Here is a 19,297-nt window from a genome sequence, read left to right on the forward strand (position 1 = left end):
CCAGGGCCTGTAGTTACTGCAAACTCACTCTAGATGCATGCACCACCTTGTGGTGTCCACTTTATGTGGGTCCTGGGAATCAAACCTGGGTCCTTTGGTTTTGCAGGCAAGTGCCTTAACCACTAAGCCATCTCTCTAGCCCCAATGGTAAATTTATTTATTTATTTATTTATGAGAAAGAAAGAATGGACACGCCAGGGCCCCTAGCCACTGAAAACAAACACTAGATGCATGCCATCCCTTGTGCAGCTGGCTTATGTGGGTCCTGGGGAATCGAACCATGGTCCTTAGGCTTCACAGGCAAATGGCTTAACCACTAAGCCATTTCCCCAGCCCCCCACCTCACTGGTAAATTTTATCAGACCTTCACAAAAGAACTAACACCAACTCTCAAACTTTTCTATAAAAGATAAAAGAAATGAAATCTACCAAACTCCTACACAGCCAGCATCACCCTGATACCAAAACCAGACAAAGATAGAACAAGAAACAAAAACTACAAACCAATCTCCCTCATGAACATAGATGCAAAAATTCTCAACAAAATATTGACAAACAGAATACTAGAATATATCAAAAAGATCATTCACCCCGACCAAGTAAGCTTTATCCCAGATACACAGGGATGGGTTCAACATATGCAAATCAATAAATATAATACACTATATAAATGGACTGAAGGGCAAAAGTCACATGATACAAAAAGTGGTGCATGCATCTGTAGGTAGTTTGCAATGGCTGGAGTCCTTCGTGTGCCCTGTTTCTCTCTTTTCTATCTCTGCTTGCAGATAAATAATTATTTCACAGGGACCTGGATTCTAAAGGTTTGGGCTTATAGCTACTATTTGCTGCTTTCTGCCTTGTAAGTTTCCTTCCTCCCTCTGAAAGAGGTTAGTTTTGATCCTTTTATGGCATACTTTCTTCTTCTTTATAAATTTATTTGAGATAGAGAATGGGTGTGCCAGGGTCTCTGGCCACTGCAAACAAACTCCCAATGCCTGGGCCACCTTGTGTATCTGGCTTGTGTGGGTACTGGAGAATGGATCCTGGGTACTTAGGCTTCGCAGGCAAGTGCCTTAACTGCTAAGCCATCTCTCCAGCCCCCTTTCTAATATCTTTTCTACATCAGAGAGATGTCATTCTGCTCCTAGCCCAGGCTGATGTGGAACTCATTCTTGCCCCAGGCTGGCCTCAAACTCACACTTATGCTCCTGCTCCAGAGGACTCATTAAAAATTTTTAAAATGTATTTGAGAGAGAGAAAGAGGCAGATAGAGAATGGTGTGCCAGGGCCTCTAGCCACTGCAAACAAACTCCAGAAGCATGCGTCACCTTGTGCATCTGGCTTACACAGGTCCTGGGGAATCAAACCTGGGTCCTTTGGCTTTGCAGGCAAGTGCCTTAACTGCTACGCCATCTCTCCAGCCCCATCCTTATTCTTTTATCTTGCAACTTTGTATGGGATTTGGCCTTGATACTTTCTGTGGCTCACTTTTTGCTTTGGGTTAATTTGCCTACTAATAGAAGGGTAGCTTTTCCAACTTCAGAATTCCTTCTCCTGTCTTTGGACTCAAGGGGCTGCCTCTGATTTCCTGGCCTTGTTCTCCCACCCAGCCCTGCTTTCTGTCCTCCCTCTCTCGACTGCACTCCCCAGTTGCTCCAGAATACCACATTAGGCCCATTGTGGGACAGCTGCTCCTAGGAGTTCATGGTACTGGGACAGCCGGGACACTAGCCCTAACCCTTATTTGATAGAAGACCTTGGACAAATCCGTTGGTCTTGGTAGCTCTTTCCTCAATTACAGCCTCATGAAGCCAAGTTTATATAAAGAGCACTAAGAGCCAAGCCTGACTCTATGTATTACTGCAGAGAATGGGCAATGCCCAAGACCCAACTTTCCTACCCAGCGAGGGGTAAGGGGGCCTGACCAGCACCACAGGCTCCTCCCCGACCCTGCCAGGATTGTGGCTTAACCTTACTTGTTTACCACCAGGAAGTTGGCAAATGTGTTGGGTGTCACTCCAGCTACTGGGCTAGCAGCACAAGCTTCCCACAGCCGGGTGCAGCTTCTCCCGGGAGCTGCTTGGCCAGGTTCTCTGTAGAACAGAAGCCTGGCCAGGAAACCAGATGGGGTGAGAGGGAGGGCTCCAGCTACTGGCTGAGGTATAGGCAGGGTTTGGAAGCTCCACAGGGAATATGTGAGCTCTAGGACCTGTAAGGGTGGAAGTAGGCTCTAGGAACACCCCCACGGGTTCTTTACTGGATGATGCCTCCCTCCCCCATGGTTGAGGCCTCTCTGCCATCTGCCACCCCAGCTGGGCTCAGTCAGGGGGCTGACAGCCTTGCCTAGCTCAGTGACTCAGCAAGTCTTGGTCACAGCCCATCAGGCTAGACTCCTGCCTTGTTCCGAGGATAAGCCCCCCCTTCCTTGGGTCCCAGCATCCCATTTCACCAGCCCTGACCACACCCAAAGCTGTCTTCTTCCAGAGACCATTTTCTAAATGCTCACACCCCTGCCGCTGTGATTGTGACGGGCCTTAGACTCAAGTGCTTACCAGATGAAGAGCACAGTTATAGAGCTCTTTATTTCCAGTATGTCAGAGTCCTCAAAAGACAGCACTGAGAACCTGGTCAGCACTCTACAGCTGAAGTCGTGTGCCCACAGGGAAGCTATGTCCTTCCTGTTGTTTGGCTACATTTGTTGCGTGCATCAAAATTTCCTCTAAATGTTGATGCTTATGCCTACAGACTAGTGCTGCTCTCACCTTGGGTCAAAGAAGCTTCTAGTTGCAGTTGGTGGCTACTACTGGGGAAGACTAAAAACTCACTAAAGTGCTGAGAAGCGACAGTTGAAACATCTCCATCACAACTTCCGAGGCTCAGAGGAGTGGTGGAAGGAATGTAAGAGTCAGGCTGGGGAGATGGCTCAGCAGTTAAAAGTGTTTGCTTGCAAAGCCTGAAGGCCTTTGGCTTCCCAGTAGCCTGCATGTAAAGCAGATGCACAAAGTGGGGCAGCAGCAAAAGACCTGGAAGCATCCATCTCTCATTCACTATTTTATTTTTATGAGAGACAGAGAGGGAGAGAGAGAGAACTGGCACATCAGGGCCTCCAGCCACTGTAATTGAACTCCTAATGTGTGTGGCACCTCGTGAACATGTGCAAGCTTGAGCACTTGCATCATTTTGTGCATCTGGCTTATGTGGGATCTGAAGAGTCAAACATGGGTCCTTAGGTTATGGTGCTTGCATGCCTGCAAAGCCTATAGGCCTTCTCTCCAGTCCCCTCATTCACAATAATAAAAAAAAAGAATGTATTGCCGTGAGTTCGAGGCCACCCTGAGACTCTGTAGTAAATTCCAGGTCAGCCTGGGCTAGAGTGAGACCCTACCTCAAAACAAAACAAAACAAAAAAAACCCCAAAAAACCAAAAACAACAACAACAACAACAAAAAGAATGTAAGAAAAATAAATAAAAAATTAAGAAAAGAATGTAAGAGCGATTACTTCTGGTTAAGATGGTGGCGTAGGAACCACGCCAAAGCAGCCTAGGGGAGCAAAAGCCAAAAACAAGAATGTAAGAGCCAAAGAATGGGAGGAGTAGATTAGGATGCTGTCTTCTGGACACAAGGTGGCCACTGCATTCGTGACCTCACACCAGGGGCATGATATTAAGTCCGTTGATAAGTCCTCGGAGATGGTGGAGGCAAAAAGAAAAAAAAAAAGTAAATAAAAACAACATTAAGCCAGGTATGGTGGCGCATACCTTTAATCCCAGCACTTGGGAGGCAGAGGAGGAGGATCACCATGAGTTTGAGGCCACCCTGAGACTTCATAGTGAATTCTAGGTCAGCCTGGACTAGAGTGAAACCCTACCTTGGAAAAAAAAAGACATTGAAACAGAAGAAAAGAATGGGGAACAAATAAAAGCCATGGGAGTTATGATCACAATACATTATTGTAATCTCAACACTCAGGCAGCTGAGGTAGGAAGATGCTGGGAGTTTGAAGCCAGCCTGGCCTAGAGTGAGTTCCAGGCCAAGCTGAGCTAGATCAAGACCTTACCTCAAAAACAAAACAAGGGGCTGGCCATGGTGGCACATGCCTTTAATCCCAGTACTTAGGAGGCAGAGGGAGGAGGATTGCCATGGGTTTGAGGCCACCCTCAGACTATATAGTGGATTCCAAGTCAGCCTGGGCGAGAGCGAGACCCTACCTTGAAAAAAAAAAGCAAAAAAAAAAAAACAAAACAAAACCAAAAAACAACCACTGCTCCCTGTTGGACTGGAGGCCCGATCTGATCCACAGGAGGGAATACATGCCTGATACTGAAAACCTGCAACAGGGGAAGTCATAAGCCCTAGGGGTGTAACGACTGCTGGTGTCTGGCTAAATGTATATACTATGCTCACCAAACTGCCCAGTATTTTTCTTAATGTTCATACCCATATATTAAAGCTACTCTCACTTTTAGTTAGAGAAGCTTCTCTTTTCAGATGTTGGTGACCTCTGGGATGACTCAAAAGGTACCATAGTGCTGAGAAGTAGTGACAGAGGAGTGCTCAGCACTGAAACATCTCTATCACGCCTTCTAAGGCTCAGGGTCCATTACAGACGAGGTGGCAGAAAGAATGTAAGAGCCAAAGGAAGGGTACCACTCCTTGCAATGCACTCTTCCAGACACAAAATGGCCTGAATATCCATGACCTCAGAGTGCCTGGCACTAGATTCACAAGACCATCATAATAGGAGAAAAATATGATATCAAAAATAAGAGAGGCTGGGCATGGTGGTGTACACCTTTAATCCCGGCACTCAGGAGGATCGTGATGACCCTGAGACTACATAGTGAATTCCAGGTCAACCTGGGCTAGAGTGAGTTCATACTTCAAAAAACCAAACAGTAAATAAATAAAATAAGAGAGAGACTGAGAGGAGGAGGAAATAAGATGGAGAGTGGAATTGTGAAGAGGAATGTAGGGGGAGGAAATTGCCATAGTTTATTGTCTATAATTATGGCAATAAAAAATTACATTAAAAAAAAGGGATTGGGGCTGGAGAGATGGCTTAGCGGTTAAGCGCTTGCCTGTGAAGCCTAAGGACCCCGGTTCGAGGCTCGGTTCCCCAGGTCCCACGTTAGCCAGATGCACAAGGGGGTGCATGCGTCTGGAGTTCGTTTGCAGAGGCTGGAGGCCCTGGCGCACCCATTCTCTCTCTCTCCCTCTATCTGTCTTTCTCTCTCTGTCTGTTGCTGTCAAATAAATAAATTAAAAAAAAAAAAAAAAGGGATTGGGAGGCAGTTCAGCAGTTAAAGGTGCTTGTTTGCAAAGCCTGCTGGCAAGAATTTGATTCCCTTAGTGCCCACATAAAGCCAGGTGCACAAAGTAGCACATGCTTTTGGAGTTCCTATGCAGCAGCAAGAGGCCCTGGCACACCCATTCTCATTTTCTATCTCCCCTCCATAATAACTAAACTTATAAAATAACAAATTATGGAGGGCTGGAGAGATTACTTAGTGGTTAGGGTGTCTGCCTGCAAAGCCAAAGGATCCCAGTTGGACTTTCTAGGACCCACATAAGCCATATGCACAAGGGAGTACATGCATCATTTGCAGTGGCTGGTGGCCTTGGCGTGCCCATTCTCTCTCTCAGTCTCCTTCTTTCTCTCAAATAAATAAGTAAATAAAATATATTTTAAAAAACATGTACATGTACAAAAATTGTCAATCAAAATAAAAAGGGGGAGCTAGCTCAGAAGTTAAAGGTGCTTGTTTGTAAAGTCTGATAACCTGAGGTTCAATTCCCCAGTACCCATGGAAAGTCAGATGCACAAAGTGGTATATGTGTCTAGATTTTGTATGGAGTCATAGGAGGACATGGCACACCCATTTTCTCTTGCTCCCCACAAATAAAAACTAAAGAGGAAGCCAGGCATGGTGGTGCATGCCTTTAATCTCAGCAGAGGTAGAAGGATTACCATGAGTTTGAGGCTACCCTAAGACTACATAGTGAGTTCCAGGTCTGCCTGGGCTAGAGCAAGACTCTACCTCAAAAAACCAACCAACCAAAGAGGAGCTCTTGGTCCCAGTCTCTCTCTTTCTTTGGTATTTTTCTTATTTTTAAGTTTTGAATAGTTTACTTATTTGCAAACAGAGAGAGAGAAAGAGTATGGGTGCACCAGGGCTTCCCACCGCTGCAAAGTCCAGATGCACACACCCCTTTGTGCATTTGGCTTTGCATAGGTACTGGAGATCAAACCTGGGTTGTTAGGCTTTGTAGGTAAGCACCTTAACCCTCTCCCCAGTCCCATGTTTTTCTCTTAGCCATCTCTCCAGTCCCATGTTTTTCATATTTTTAATTTAAAATATTTTTTATTAAGTAGAAACTTTGCATAGATAAATTGTGTTGGCAAAATTGCCCTCCTCCCTGCCCTCATTCCACTGAGGGCTCTCCTCAGTGGAGTTACTGGCATATTTACTATGGGGTTTTGGGTTCCAAGTTGGGGGAGCACAAGTCCTTTGTTTTTCTGAGGCAGGATCTCTGTAGCCCAGGTTGGCCTTGACTCACAACAATTCTTCTGCCTCAGCCTAAGTGCTAGGATTATAGGCATGAATCACCATCCCTCCCCGCCCCACACACACCATGTAGAGTCCTGCTCTGTAACCCTGGCTGGCTCTAAAGGCAATCCTCCTGTCTCAGCCTTCCAAGTGCTGGGATTATGGGCATGAGCCACCATACCTGCAACCCCCCTCCCAGGTAGGGTCTCACTCTGGTCCAGGCTGACCTGGAATTCACTATGTAGTCACAAGGTGGCCTCAAACTCACAGTGATCCTTCGAATTCTGCCTCCCAAGTGCTGGGGTTAAAGCCATGTGCCCCCACACCTAGCTTATACCTGGTTTTGATCCTAGTGTCTTGATTCAAATGTAGCATGCATGTGTTAGCCAAGATGTATGTCACAAATCATTACATTTAGGACAACTTCAGCATTACCTGTGAGCAGCTGGCACAGTGAGTCTGAAATAGCCAGCACCAAAGTGACCGCACTGTGCAGAGCAGCAGGGCTGCCACCTGGAAGCTTGACAGCCCGGCCCACACTTGCCAATCCACATTATCACCAGGTTCCTATATTTGGGTACTTGACAAAGCATGCGAAGGCAAGTCCACAGCATTGGAGGCCCCTGGAGATTTCTTCAAGCCATGTATTTCGTGGGATTGATTTAATCAGTTCAGGATGGAGTTTAAGAACTGCTATTAATTAAAAGTACTCACACTGATTTGATTGTGAACGAGGGGTCTGGAGAGATGACTCAATGGTTAAGGTACTTCCCTGTAAAGCCTAATGATCAGAGTTTAATTCCCTAGTACCCATGTAAAGCCAGATGCACAAAGTGGTACATACATCTAGAGTTCGTTTACAGTGGCTAGAGGCCCTAGCACACCCATTCTCTGTCTCTTCTGTCTTGCTCTGCTTGCAAATACATTAAAAAAAAATTTTTTTTTGTATGTATATAAAAAAAGAACCAGTGGGAGTAGCATTGAGAAGTCAGAGGTAGGAGGATCACTTAGTTGAAGACCATCTGGGGCTATATTAAAAATACACACACAGAGCTAGGCCAGGTGGCTCACACCTATGATCTTAGTACTAGCTCAGGCCGGCTGGGGCTATAGTGTGAGACCTTGTCTCAAAAACCAACGACCAGGGATGGGCTGGACAGATGGCTTAGTGGTTAAGGCGTTTGCCTGCAAAGCCAAAGGATCCTGGTTCAATTCTCTAGGACCCATGAAAACCAGCTGCACAAGGGGGTGCATCTGTCTGGAGTTCCTTTGCAGTGGCTGGAGGCCCTGGTGCACCATTCTCAAATAAATTACAAAAAAAAAAAAAAAAGGTAGGGAAGTCAATCTGGCAGATTCTGTCATCACTAGCATGATTTGGAGTCACTACTGGTCACTGAGTCATCCCCTAGTGGAACGGGAAGCAGCCAAGAAGTGACTGTGTCCTGAAATTTTAGCTGTTATAGAAGGGATGGAGGGCATCTAATGCACAGTAGTGCAGCAAACTTTAGATGAAAGACTGAAGATGCTCAACCCAGCCAGAACAAGCACAGGGCTATTAGACAAGGGATTTTATGTAGCCCAGGCTGGCCTCGCTACATAGACAAGGAAGACCTTGATTCCTGATTCTCCTGCCTCCACCTCCAAAGTACTGGGATTACAGGTGTGTGCCACCACACCTAGTTTGGGAATTCATTATTCATCCCGGACCCCCCCCCCCCAGCCCCAAGAAGTTTTAAACAGTCTCCTTTGTCCTGTGTTCTGGGTTCTTGGTGCAGACGGACCTGAAGATGAAGGTGGGGGCTGGTGACCCAGCCCTGCCACCAGATATGTGTCACCTTTAGGTACAGAAGTTCAGAAAAAGTAGGGACTCCCCAACACTCTCTCTGATCTTAACTAAGATAAACATTGTAATCTTTTTTTTTTTTAATTTTTGTTTATTTTATTTATTTGAGAGTGACAGAGAAAGAGTCAGATAGATAGAGAATGGGCACGCCAGGGCTTCCAGCCACTGCAAACGAACTCCAGACGCGTGCGCCCCCTTGTGCATCTGGCTAATGTGGGACCTGGGGAACCGAGCCTCGAACCGGGGTCCTTAGGCTTCACAGGCAAGCGCTTAACTGCTAAGCCATCTCTCCAGCCCAAACATTGTAATCTTTATAGAGACCGTATCCTGATAGGAAGGCACAGGAGGCTTACTGGTTCACCAAAACTATTTCCTGTTTTGGGAGACTAGTGGGAGGGAAGAATCTCTCATCCAAGTCCCTTTTCCTTTTCTTTTAGCGGCAACATTTTAGAAACTTTTCCTCCTAACATATGCCCAGAGATGTAGCTCATGATTGTAACTGCAGCACGAAGAACACTGAAGCAGGAGATTTCCATGAAAGTGAGGCCAGTCTATAGAACACTAGGCTAGAGCAGGGCATGGTAGCGCACGCCTTTAATCCCAGCACTCGGGAGGCAGGAGGACTGCTGTGAGTTCGAGGCCACCCTGAGACTACATAGTGAATTCCAGGTCAGCCTGGGCCAGAGTGAGACCCTACCTCAAAAACCAAAAAGATAAAATAATAATAATAATAATAATAATAATAGAGAGAACATAGAATACTAGGTTAGCTATGGACAGAGTGAAACTCTCTCAAAACAACAAAAAACAAATGGACAGCAATTAGGAGGAAATTCTTAACCTGAGCTGCAGCCCGAGGGGCTAATTTGGAAGGACTCTTCCTCCTACCTCTGCAGATATAGCCAATGAGTGCCAGTCACTGAAGATGAAGATTCCACAGACCAGAAGGGGTCTTGTTATATTCTGAGTGGGCCTTGAACTCCTGAGCTCAAGCAATCCTCCTTCCTTAGTCTTCAAAGTAGCTGAGACTACTCTGTCACCATGTTTGTCTTCTGGCTGGGCTGGTTAATCTTGCTTACACTGCCTCCTAAGCTTTACCTGAGATCTGAGGTTTCCACAGTGACTTGGGAACTTACTTGTTTTTTTTTTTTTTTTTTTTGAGGTAGGGTCTCTCACTCTATCCCAGGCTGACTTGGAATTCAGTATGTAGTCTCAGAGTAGTCTTGAACTCACAGCGATTCTCCTACCTCTGCCTCCCAAGTGCTGGAATTAAAGGTGTGGGCTGGGAACTTAATTTTGAGGCAAGTGCCCTCACATAGCAGCTACCATTTATAATGTGCCACACGATGTGTCGGGTGTTTTTAATCAACTCTATCCTCCTAATTCTTAAAAGTTGGGGCAAACTTGGGTATCATGACTAGAGGCAGTGTGGGTTTTCAAAAGGGCTTAAAGGACACGGGTGGGGCTGGTTGCACCCAGGAAATGGTGCCAATAGCAGTTCAAAGGTGAGCATTTTCTGTCCCAGTGCCAAGCCTCTGCTCTTCTGGAACAGGGTCTAGGAGCCTGCAGGCCTTCTCTGGGCCATTCACTTCAAGTGGTGGCTGTCTTGCCCAATGTGCCCAACAAAGAAGCAGACAGGAGTTTTGGGGAAGCCATCTAGCAGCCATGTGATGGCCACCTTAACATCCCCAGGTCCCACTGGCTGAGTACAGTGCACGTCTGCCTCAACCATCATTCCCAACAGAAGCGCTCCACTTCAGCAGTCCCAGCTCTCATATCCCCAGTTCTCAGGCTGCTTGGTCCAACTTCCCTCTTGTGTTCACTAAACTGCACTTTCTGAAAATCAACCCTCCCTTACCATCATCCTGCTAGCAATTTCTCAAGTGGCCAAACCCCATGGTTGGTATAATCCTGTTTACCAGCTGGCAGTGCTGGTAAGGGACTAAGGGCAGGGCACAAAGTTCCTAGGGGTGATTATAGCCAAGGACTACTCTAGCTCCAAGATGGAGTCTGAACCTGTAAGGCTCCCTATTATTTTATTTGAGACAGAGAGAGAATAGGCATACCAAGGCTTCTACCACTGCAAATGAACCTCAGATGTGTGCACCACCTGGTGCATCTGGCTTATGTGGGTACTAGGGAATTGAACCTGGGTCGTCAGGCTTCATAGACAAGTGCCATCTCCCCAGCCTCCTATTTGTTTTTTCTTTCTTGTGTTCCTTTTGTTTAACAAGGTAGGATCTTACTCTAGCCCAGGCTGACCTGGAATTCACTATGCAGTCTCAGGCTGTTCTCCAACTCACAGCAATCCTCCTACCTCTGCCTCCCGAGTGTTGGGACTAAAGACATGTGCCACCATGCCTGGCTCTTCTTTGGTTTTTTTGAGACAAGGCTTCACATTGTAGCCCAGGCTGTCTGGGAGCTGTATAATCCAGTCTGGCTTCAAACTCTCAGCAAATCAAGTGCTGGGTTTACCAGTATGATCTATACCTAGCAAAGTTCCTCACTTAAACTTTAAGGATATCCTCAGCTGTATTTTTCAAGACCAGCCCAGGAAACATGACACACACACAAAGACTTGATGTGCCTAGATTAACCCAGAACCACTGAGCTCAAGGCATCCCCTACACCCAGCCTCCTGAGTAGAAATATGTTACAGACTTTATACCCTCTCCCACATCTTACTTTTGAGGTGCATAGTCACCAGAGACCTGAGATTTGGGGCTGGAGATGTTAGCAGATTACTTCAAAATCCAGAACACTTAGCCGGGCGTGGTGGTGCACACCTTTAATCACAGAACTCAGTAGGCAGAGGTAGGAGGATTACTGTGAGCTCAAGGCTAGCCTGAAACTACCGAGTGAATTCCAGGTCAGCCTGGGCTACAGCAAGACCCTCCCTCGAAAACCAAGAAAAAAAAAAGCTCAAAAAAATTCCCAAAAGGAAAGTGAAACCACCCAAAGCAAAGTTGACACCCTCCCTCTCTCCCTGCCCCTGAAGCAAGGCTGTGGAAGGCTAAAGAGAACCTTATTGAAGTCTGGAAGCCAGGGTCAGGTACTCACATCTAGCAAGGTGGCTGGCTGAGGCAGGCCTCGGGTCAGGAAACTCCTGGGGATCACTTCCCGGTAGGGTAGGGCAGGCAGGGGAGGAGCTTGGGTATTTAAAGGGCACCTGCAGCTCATTCCAAACTCAGGAATTTCTGCCTTGGTACCAGCTGGCAGTGCTGGGAGGAGAATAAGGGTCAGAGGGCCTAACACAGGGCAGATGCTGGCCAGGTGCACCTCTGTACCATCTGGCTTCAATTTTCCTATCTAGATGAACACAGTTCTCTTCTCTGTCAAAGTGTGGACAACTGTTTAGGTTCCAGTTGCAGTTCTGGACTGTAGCTTTTATTTTAGATTCAGAAAACCCAGTCCAGTACTCCAAAAAGATATTCGGCAGAAAACACACACACACACACACACACACACACACACACACACACACACACACGTGCGCAATCGCAAGCGCATTCTCTCTTGTAAGGAGGCTTCTCTCTTCTTCCCAGGTTTTCTAGAATCTCCCTTGAAAGCCAGGCCACCCAGGCCCTGGCACCTAGAAACAGGAACAGCAAGTCAGTACTTCCGCTGCCGGGGAAAAAGACTGCTCCCTGAGGACCGGAGTGAGGGGCTGGCCGGGCTGGGACCCTCCGAGTCCAGGCTGAAGAGGTCCCTGCCAGTTCGAAGAATCTGTTCTTCCAATTTCTTATGTCGTTTCATGTCTGAGAGGACCTTGTCCAGGCGGGCTTCCCGTTTCTGGCTCCTGGCTGAACTTCCTGGGAAGGTAGGAAATATGGACAGGATTGGGGCAGTGTGCAGCCCTCCAGCCTGCACCTGTACTTGGAGAGTTTGTTTAATATACTGATTCCAGGCCTCTGCATAGTTTTTTTTTTCGAGGTAGGGTCTCACTCTAGCTCAGGCTGATCTGGAATTCACTATACAGTCTCAGGGTGGCCTCAAACTCACGATGATCCTCCTACCTCTGCCTCCCGAGTGTTGGGATTAAAAGTGTGCCACCACACCTGGCTCTGCATATAGGTTCTAAGGCCTGGGGTTGGGTCACAAGTAGGAGGGTGATGATCTGATCTTGCATTATGTGAAGACCAGGGAACAAACATATCAAGCAGGGGGAAGAGCAAGGGCAAAACCCCTGAACAGGAACTTTTTTTTTTTTGTCTTGCCATAGCTCAGACTGACTTGGAATTCACTATGTAGTCTCAGGCTGGCCTTGAACTCAGCGAACCTCCTACCTCAGCATCTTGAGTGCTGAGATTAAAGCTGTGTGCCATCACACTGGGCCCTTTGGAGGATTTTAGCACAGAAGTGACATGATTTATTTTAAAAGCTCACTGTGAGCCAGCTGTGGTGGTGCATGCCTTTAACCCCAGCACTTGGGAGGCAGAGGTAGGATGATTGCTGTGAATTTGAGGCCACCCTGAGACTATATAGTGAATTCCCAGTCATCCTGGGCCAGAGTGAGACCCTACCTGGAAAAACAAAACAAAACAATCACTTTGGCTGCTGAGACTAGAAAGCAGGAAGACCAGTGAGAACTATGGACACTATGTAAGCAGGAGTAGCTTACTTGAATGAGGATGTGGTGTTAAAGGTGGAAAGGAATAGGTGGACTTGTGGAGGCAGAGCTAATGAGAATAATTCCAGGGCTAGAGAGATGGCTTAGCAGTTAAGGCGCTTGCCAGCCAAGCCAAAAGACCCTGATTCTATTTCCCAGTACCCACATAAAGCCAGATGCACAAGGTGGCACATTCATCTGGAATTCTTTGGATTAGCTAGAGGTTCAGGCATGCCCCTGGGGGGGGGGGGGAAGAAAGATAGAAAGATTCCAAAAGTAAATTCTAGGTCCTGGGTCAAATTCAGTGATGTACACAGTGATAAGGAAATGTACCTCTTAGATCATAAAGACCTACAGAGGACCCATAGAGAATGTGTACTTAGGAGATAAAACAGACCTGTGACAGTCTCCCAAAGGAAGGTAGGGCATTAACTTCAGTCAGAAAGATGGTGCCACTGTGTGTGGCAGTTGAAGAACTCAGTGAAGGTCTCTTTTGGAGCAACCAGGAGAGAGGCTCTTCCCTTTTATTCGTACCTGGAGTGCGCCTCCTGTCAATCAGGGAGTCCTTTGGTGTCATTGGCTCGTCATCAAAATCAAATTCTGTAGGCATGTGAGGCCTGGGACAGAGTGGATAAAGAGTGAAGGGTGAGGGTGGCCCTCCCAAACACCCAGGAACACCCCAGCCTGGCTGCTCAACTCTTCCTTTTCTGCTCTCTTCCCTCCCTCCACTTTCTGCACTCAGGGGAGTAAGTCCCAAGGACAAGGAGTAAAGCTGGGCCCCTCACTTTTCCTCCTCCTCTTCTTTGGCCTCTGGCTCTTCATCAGACCTCTCCTCTTCGCTCTGGGCCTCGGGCGTAGGCGGCCGGCGGGGCAGGATCTCGGCTTGCAGCTCCGGGGTCCGGTGGGCCGCCAGCAGCTCGTAGAGCCGCTGGATTTCGGTAGGCGGGGGCATCCAGGACTGCCCATTCGGGGGCAGCTCCACCTCCTCGTCGCTGCAAGGCACGCTCCAGTCCTCGGATTCTTCTTCCGCAGGCTCACTCCCCACGGAAGCGCTCGGGGCTTCTCCTGGCACCTCAGCCCCGGACCCCTCACGCCCAACCTCGTCCTGGTCTCCTTCCCCCTCTTCCTCGGCCTTACTGACCGCCACCGAGGGACCTCCAGTATCCTCCACAGCCAAAGCCTGGAGGCCGGAAGTCACCTCCCCTTCTTCGGACAGGCACCGCTGCGGTGCCTGCAATGATGGTTCCATGACCCAGGGCAAGGGACATAGAGACTAGGGGCGAGGTCCAGCAATACGGGAGATGCTGGAGTGTCAAACCGGAGTCCCTGGGGCTGAGGACGCCTCTGCAACCAATCAGGCTCCAACAGCGGTCTCTGCGGCAGGAGCTCCGTCCCCAGGAGGGGGCGCTTAGTTTCCTGCAAGGAGAGACCCCCACCCAACGGATCCACATCCGGTATCTTGCAGTCCTCGGCAACCCGCAGATACCATTTTCCGAGGCGGGGCAGGGAAGGCCCTGTCGTGTGCGGGCCCTCCGCCGTGGCTCGTAGGCGCCGCGTCAGCTCCGCAGCCCTACGTCCCTGGAGCTAACGACCGCCTCCCCGGCCGCGCAGACTCCCAGCTCGCAGGCGCACGGAAACAGCGCGCGCCGCTCCAGGCTACTCAATGCTACTTGGAAAGGAAAGCGAGGGAAAGCTTGCACATGCGCAGACAGACCCTTAGCTTCGACCCACACTAAATATGGCACCGTGACAGCGCATGCGTCTTCTACTAGATCCTGCTAGGAGCTAATGTCTTGGTCAGGCAGGCAAACGAACGCAGGGACCGAAACTGGAGGCGAGTCTCATGCATTATCCGTTTATTGGTATTACGATTCATGCAGCATTCAGCATACAAAAATGGAGAATCAATTTGGTATATCTTTTTTTAAAAGGAATTTTAGTTCCCCCAAGACTTATAAGAAAAAAAAAATCCCACCAACTACGAAATGCGTTGCAGCTGGCTCCCCGCCTGCCACCTCAGCGGGCTGTAGCGAGCATCAACCCTCCCCTCCCTCGTCCTCTTTAGAAAATAATGGCAGAGATCCCTTGCTCCCTGCAGTTGGGAGCTTTGGTCCTTTGTGTGTGTGTGTGTGTGTGTGTGTGTGTGGATTCTTCGGTTACAAATCATGTGAAAACCCTGAATCCCCGACACCTTCAAGAAAGAAACAGGTTAAAAAGCCCAGGTGTGCAGGTCAACTCAACCTCAACTCTCAGCCCTCTGTATCCCACTGCAAGTTCAGAACCTGACTCCCACCCTTATGCAAGTACACCCGGGCGAGGCGTGGCTTGCCAGCTTAGTGACCCAATAGGCGCTTTAGGGGGCGGGGGTCCGAGCCAGGGTAGTCCCAGCCAAGAACAGTCGGAGCCCTGGGCTAGGTAGGGCGTCATATTCCACCCTCACCCCCTCCCCCCGACGCCTGATCTAAGTACAGGAGTTTTTTGCAAAATAAATGGTGGCAGGAGGGTGAAGAGGATGCGCGGGGAGGAGGGGGGGCGGGGGGGGGAAGAGGGGGAGATGAGAAGGCGGAAAGAGGAAAGGGGCGGAGGACGTGGTGATGAAGGTGGAGTGTTAAAAAAAGGATGGAGGAAAAGATTGGGTTTGATGCCAAGACAGTGAAAATTGGGAGCAGGAGGGTTGAGGGTTAGAGGATTCCGAGACTGGAAGAGATGTCAGGAGGCCAAGAGCACGGAGTTTGGGAGATGTTCAGGGAGGTTTCCAGAAATGCAGAGGGGTTTCCAGAGTGCAAAGAGGTAGGGAGGCTAAGAGGCAGGAGGGGCCATCCGCAAGCAGAAGTGCAGGGAGGTTGGAAACAGTGCAAAGAGAGGCCTACGGTTGACAGGGGAGCCTGGCAGGATGCAGGAGCAGGAAAGAAGCTGTAAACAAGGGTGTTTAGGCTCCCTTGGTCCCTAGGGATGGGGGCCAGGGCCATCCACTGGGCTTCCCCCAGGGAGGGATGGGCCCAAGGCAGCTCTCAACAGGAAGAAAAGTCTTGGAATGCAGGGCAGTGCCCCTCACTTATACACTGTGGGAGAGGAGCGGGAAGGACAGACAGACAGGGGTGGGGAGAGGGGTAGAGACAAAGGAGAAGTCGGGAGGACAGACAGGAGAGAGCAGGGGCAGGGGTTAGTAAAGCTGCCCTTGTCAACCCTTCCACTCCTCCCCTGCCTATCCCTGATCCCCACTCACCGCCTAAGTTGATGACGCAGGAGGCGATGATGATGAGGACCCCCCCCACCAATGCCACGATGCTTAAGAGCTTGGCCACTCGGCCCAGACGATGAGCCCCATCCACGTCCCCCTGCTGCAGGCTGTTCCGGGACTGGGGTTAGGGTGAGGGGTGGAAGTACCATGGCCCAAGTCAGCAGAAGCCAGCCCGGCAGGGATCAGGTGAAAGTCGTCCAGAGGAGGGTGGTCAGCCCCGTGAGGTTAAGGAAAGAAAGGGGAGTTGGGGACGAGCATACAGGTCAGCAAAGTTACATAAAACACATCTGTATATCCCTCCCACCTGAAGGGATAGGACGAGCACGGCTTGGAGGGATAGGTGCTAGGGAGGCAAGCATAGGCCCTATAATTGGGAGAGTGGGACCCATGCAGACAGGAAGGGAAAGCATGGTTATTCCTGGGGCTCTATCTTGGCACTGATGGGAAGCTGGGAACCAACATAGGCCCGGGCTAGGGTGGGCTATAGAGATGACTCAATGGTTGAAGGCCTGGGCTAGGGTCCCCTGGGGCTCACCATGACGGCATAAGCGAAGGCCACAATGTTGACAGGCCACATGGGGCAGAAGCAGGACAGGATGGCAAGGATGATGTAGTCTCGAGGTTTCTGGGTGCTATCACCCCCTTCTACCTCAGGCCCTGCCAGCTGGGAGCTGGGATGTCGGCTCAGGCTACCTCGGGGAGATCCTGGATGCCCACTGTGAGCCCTTCCTATTCGGTCCTCGTTAACCAGCTGCTGCAGTACACGGGGGGGTGCCCCGTTGACTGGGGGTGTTTTTGTTGAGGGTGATGAGTGAGGTTGGGGGGCTGGGCCTTCTTCTCCATCTCCAGCTTGCAGAGGAACAACTGCCCCATTCTCTTGCTTCTCCCCCATACTTTCTGTCAGGACCTCCGGGGTAGGGGACTCTGGTGGAAGGGTTGGTTTGGGGGCAGGCTGAGGGTCTGACTGGGGATCTAACTGGGAAGCAGGTTCTGAGGCTGGTTGAGGAGGGGCTGCAGATTTCTGTTCAGACTCCTGCTCTGCAGCAGGTTCTTTGTTCATCTCAGGTTTGGATACTGGCTCTTGGCATGCCTCTTTAGGGCTGGAGCTGGCTTTGGCTTCCCCTCCTGGGTTTAAACTGAGGTCTGTGGTCTGGGCTGTTTCAGGGGCCTCAGCTGGGGTCTCTGTGATATCCCTGGCCAGGCCAGCCTTGGGCTCTGAGTCCACAGTGATGTCTGAGCCTGGCTGCAGGGCCTCTGGCTGATTTGGGGTATCTGCTACAACCTGGTGAGGACCCGCTTCAGCTTCAGAGTGGCCAGGTGCGTCTCCCTCTGTCTTGGGACTGTCTTCTATCCCCTTCATTTCAGAAACCTCTGAGCTGCTGGCTGCCATCTTGAGATGGGAAAGGGGAGAGGGCCCCTTGAGATGAGAGAGGGAGAGGGGAAGGAGGAAACAGCAGAGACAGTGGCAAATCCTGGAAGAGGAGGAGACAGGCTTGTTGAGGGAAGAGAGGGAGGCTCAGCACCCGAAGGCCCAAGAGAGCCAGGCTTCTGCCTCAGGACCAGCTTGCATTGCCTCTAGGGAAAGGAAAAAAAGTTGGGGTTTCCTTTGCCTTGGGGTGGGACATCCCTGATGGAGAAGCACTCTACTCAGTCTTCTGGTTGGAGAACTCTGGGAAGATAAACCCTTTTTTAAACAAGACCCTCTCCGGGGTCTCTTCCTGAGCCTATACAACACACCCAACAAGACTCAGATTCTCAGATCCCACCCAAAAGCTGCCCCACACCTCCAAGTCAACAACTGTATACAGTATACTTCAACAAGCAGACTGGGCAGGGTACCCCACACATTTTACTCTATTTGCATCCTCCCCTCCTCCCTGGGCGCCCTTAGAAACGGTGTGGGGTTTTCTTGCTGCGCGTTTGGGCGCGGACGCCCCCGCCCCTAACTGGTGGACCTGGCATCTCCTGCACCCCTTCTCAGGGGCTCCCTTGCCCTCCGCGGCGAGGGGTCCACCTTCTCCCGGTGATGCTGCACTAGGCGCTTGCATTCCCGTGCCACCCGGCTGTCTGTCGGTCCACTCCTACCCGCAGTCTCAGTCGGTCTCAGTCGCACCCGCCGCCAGCCTTGAGTCCCGCCGCCGCTGCAGCAGCCGCAGACCGGGAGGGAGCAAGTCAGCGAGCAAAGGAGGGAGGTGGCAGGCCTCCCCTCCTCCCGTTTGTTCGTCCCCTTTTCTCCGGTCCCCTCCCTTACGCTCCACGGCCGCCGCGCCGCCCCTTGCACGCTTCCCGCCCCTCCTGGCCAGCCCGAGGGAGCCTCGCGGGCCAAGCCCCTCATTACCCAGGCAACGGGCCCCGGGACCACTCGCGCCCCCTCCCTACCCCTTTCCACGCGCACCTCGTAGCAGGACACCCCTTCCTAAGTCTTCGGCCCCGCCCGCCAACGGTCACCGTGGGGTCCTGGCCGAGACCCGGGTCTGCGAGACTGAACCAGTGAGTCAGGTGCTGTGGGTGGGTGGAGGCACCCCCATAGCAGAGGGATTACCGAGATGCGGCAAAGTTTGGGGAGGCTGCAGAGGAACCGAGCGGGCTTTCGAGAGACCTGCAGAAGCGACGTGCCTACTCCTAGGCAAGCAGCAGCAGCAGCAGCGAGCCCTGGAGAGACCCGAGCACAGCCAAGAGGCATTTCAGCAAGCAGAGCAGAAGCTGCAGGACCAGTATGGAGGGTCTGGGGCCAGGAAGCCCCTTAAAAACCCACTCCCATTCACAAAACGGTCACCTAATGCAGTTATTCCCAAGCCTGTTGTTCCCAGTTCTAGAGGGCTGACTTGAACCTTTGCGCATCTGCGTCAGCCGCGGCGCGGATTCGGAGAGCTACGGGTGTGCAGACATTTGGCAGCGGTCTGAGCAACATGTATGTCCACCAGCTGTTTGGATGTCCAGTCCAGGCTTTGCCAAACCTCTAGTGGCTATTCTGGGCTGCTTATGCCTGGATTGGGTATTCCCCAGAGACCCGAGAGTCCTGGAATTTGTTCACCAGCCCCTGGAGTCTAG

General features: G+C 50.3%; 3 protein-coding genes across 3 annotated transcripts in view; all 3 read right to left on the minus strand.

The window, feature by feature from the left end:
• LOC101599435 (major vault protein) overlaps nt 1–11,600 on the minus strand; it is a 35,728-nt gene extending 24,128 nt beyond the window's left edge. Inside the window, exon 1 of the mRNA XM_004670189.2 lies at nt 11,457–11,600. The gene's annotated coding sequence lies outside the window, so the exon portion shown is untranslated. The remainder of the gene's footprint in view (nt 1–11,456) is intronic.
• A 149-nt stretch (nt 11,601–11,749) lies between these two features.
• On the minus strand, nt 11,750–14,638 carry Pagr1 (PAXIP1 associated glutamate rich protein 1). Its single transcript, XM_004670276.3, is given in 4 exon segments — nt 11,750–12,208; nt 13,540–13,622; nt 13,791–14,221; nt 14,223–14,638. Coding segments are annotated over 4 exon segments (948 nt in total). The 5' UTR covers nt 14,457–14,638; the 3' UTR covers nt 11,750–12,008.
• A 206-nt stretch (nt 14,639–14,844) lies between these two features.
• On the minus strand, nt 14,845–18,486 carry Prrt2 (proline rich transmembrane protein 2). The gene is made up of 4 exons (XM_045130842.1): nt 18,332–18,486; nt 16,782–17,718; nt 16,232–16,364; nt 14,845–16,067 (listed from the first exon to the last, which is right to left on the minus strand). Exons 2-4 carry the CDS (start codon nt 17,634–17,636, stop codon nt 16,057–16,059), a joined length of 999 nt encoding a protein of 332 aa, XP_044986777.1. The 5' UTR covers nt 17,637–17,718; nt 18,332–18,486; the 3' UTR covers nt 14,845–16,056.
• Between the last annotated feature and the right edge of the window lie 811 nt (nt 18,487–19,297).

This window comes from Jaculus jaculus, chromosome 12 (assembly GCF_020740685.1).
Source record: "Jaculus jaculus isolate mJacJac1 chromosome 12, mJacJac1.mat.Y.cur, whole genome shotgun sequence".
Taxonomy (NCBI): domain Eukaryota; kingdom Metazoa; phylum Chordata; class Mammalia; order Rodentia; family Dipodidae; genus Jaculus; species Jaculus jaculus.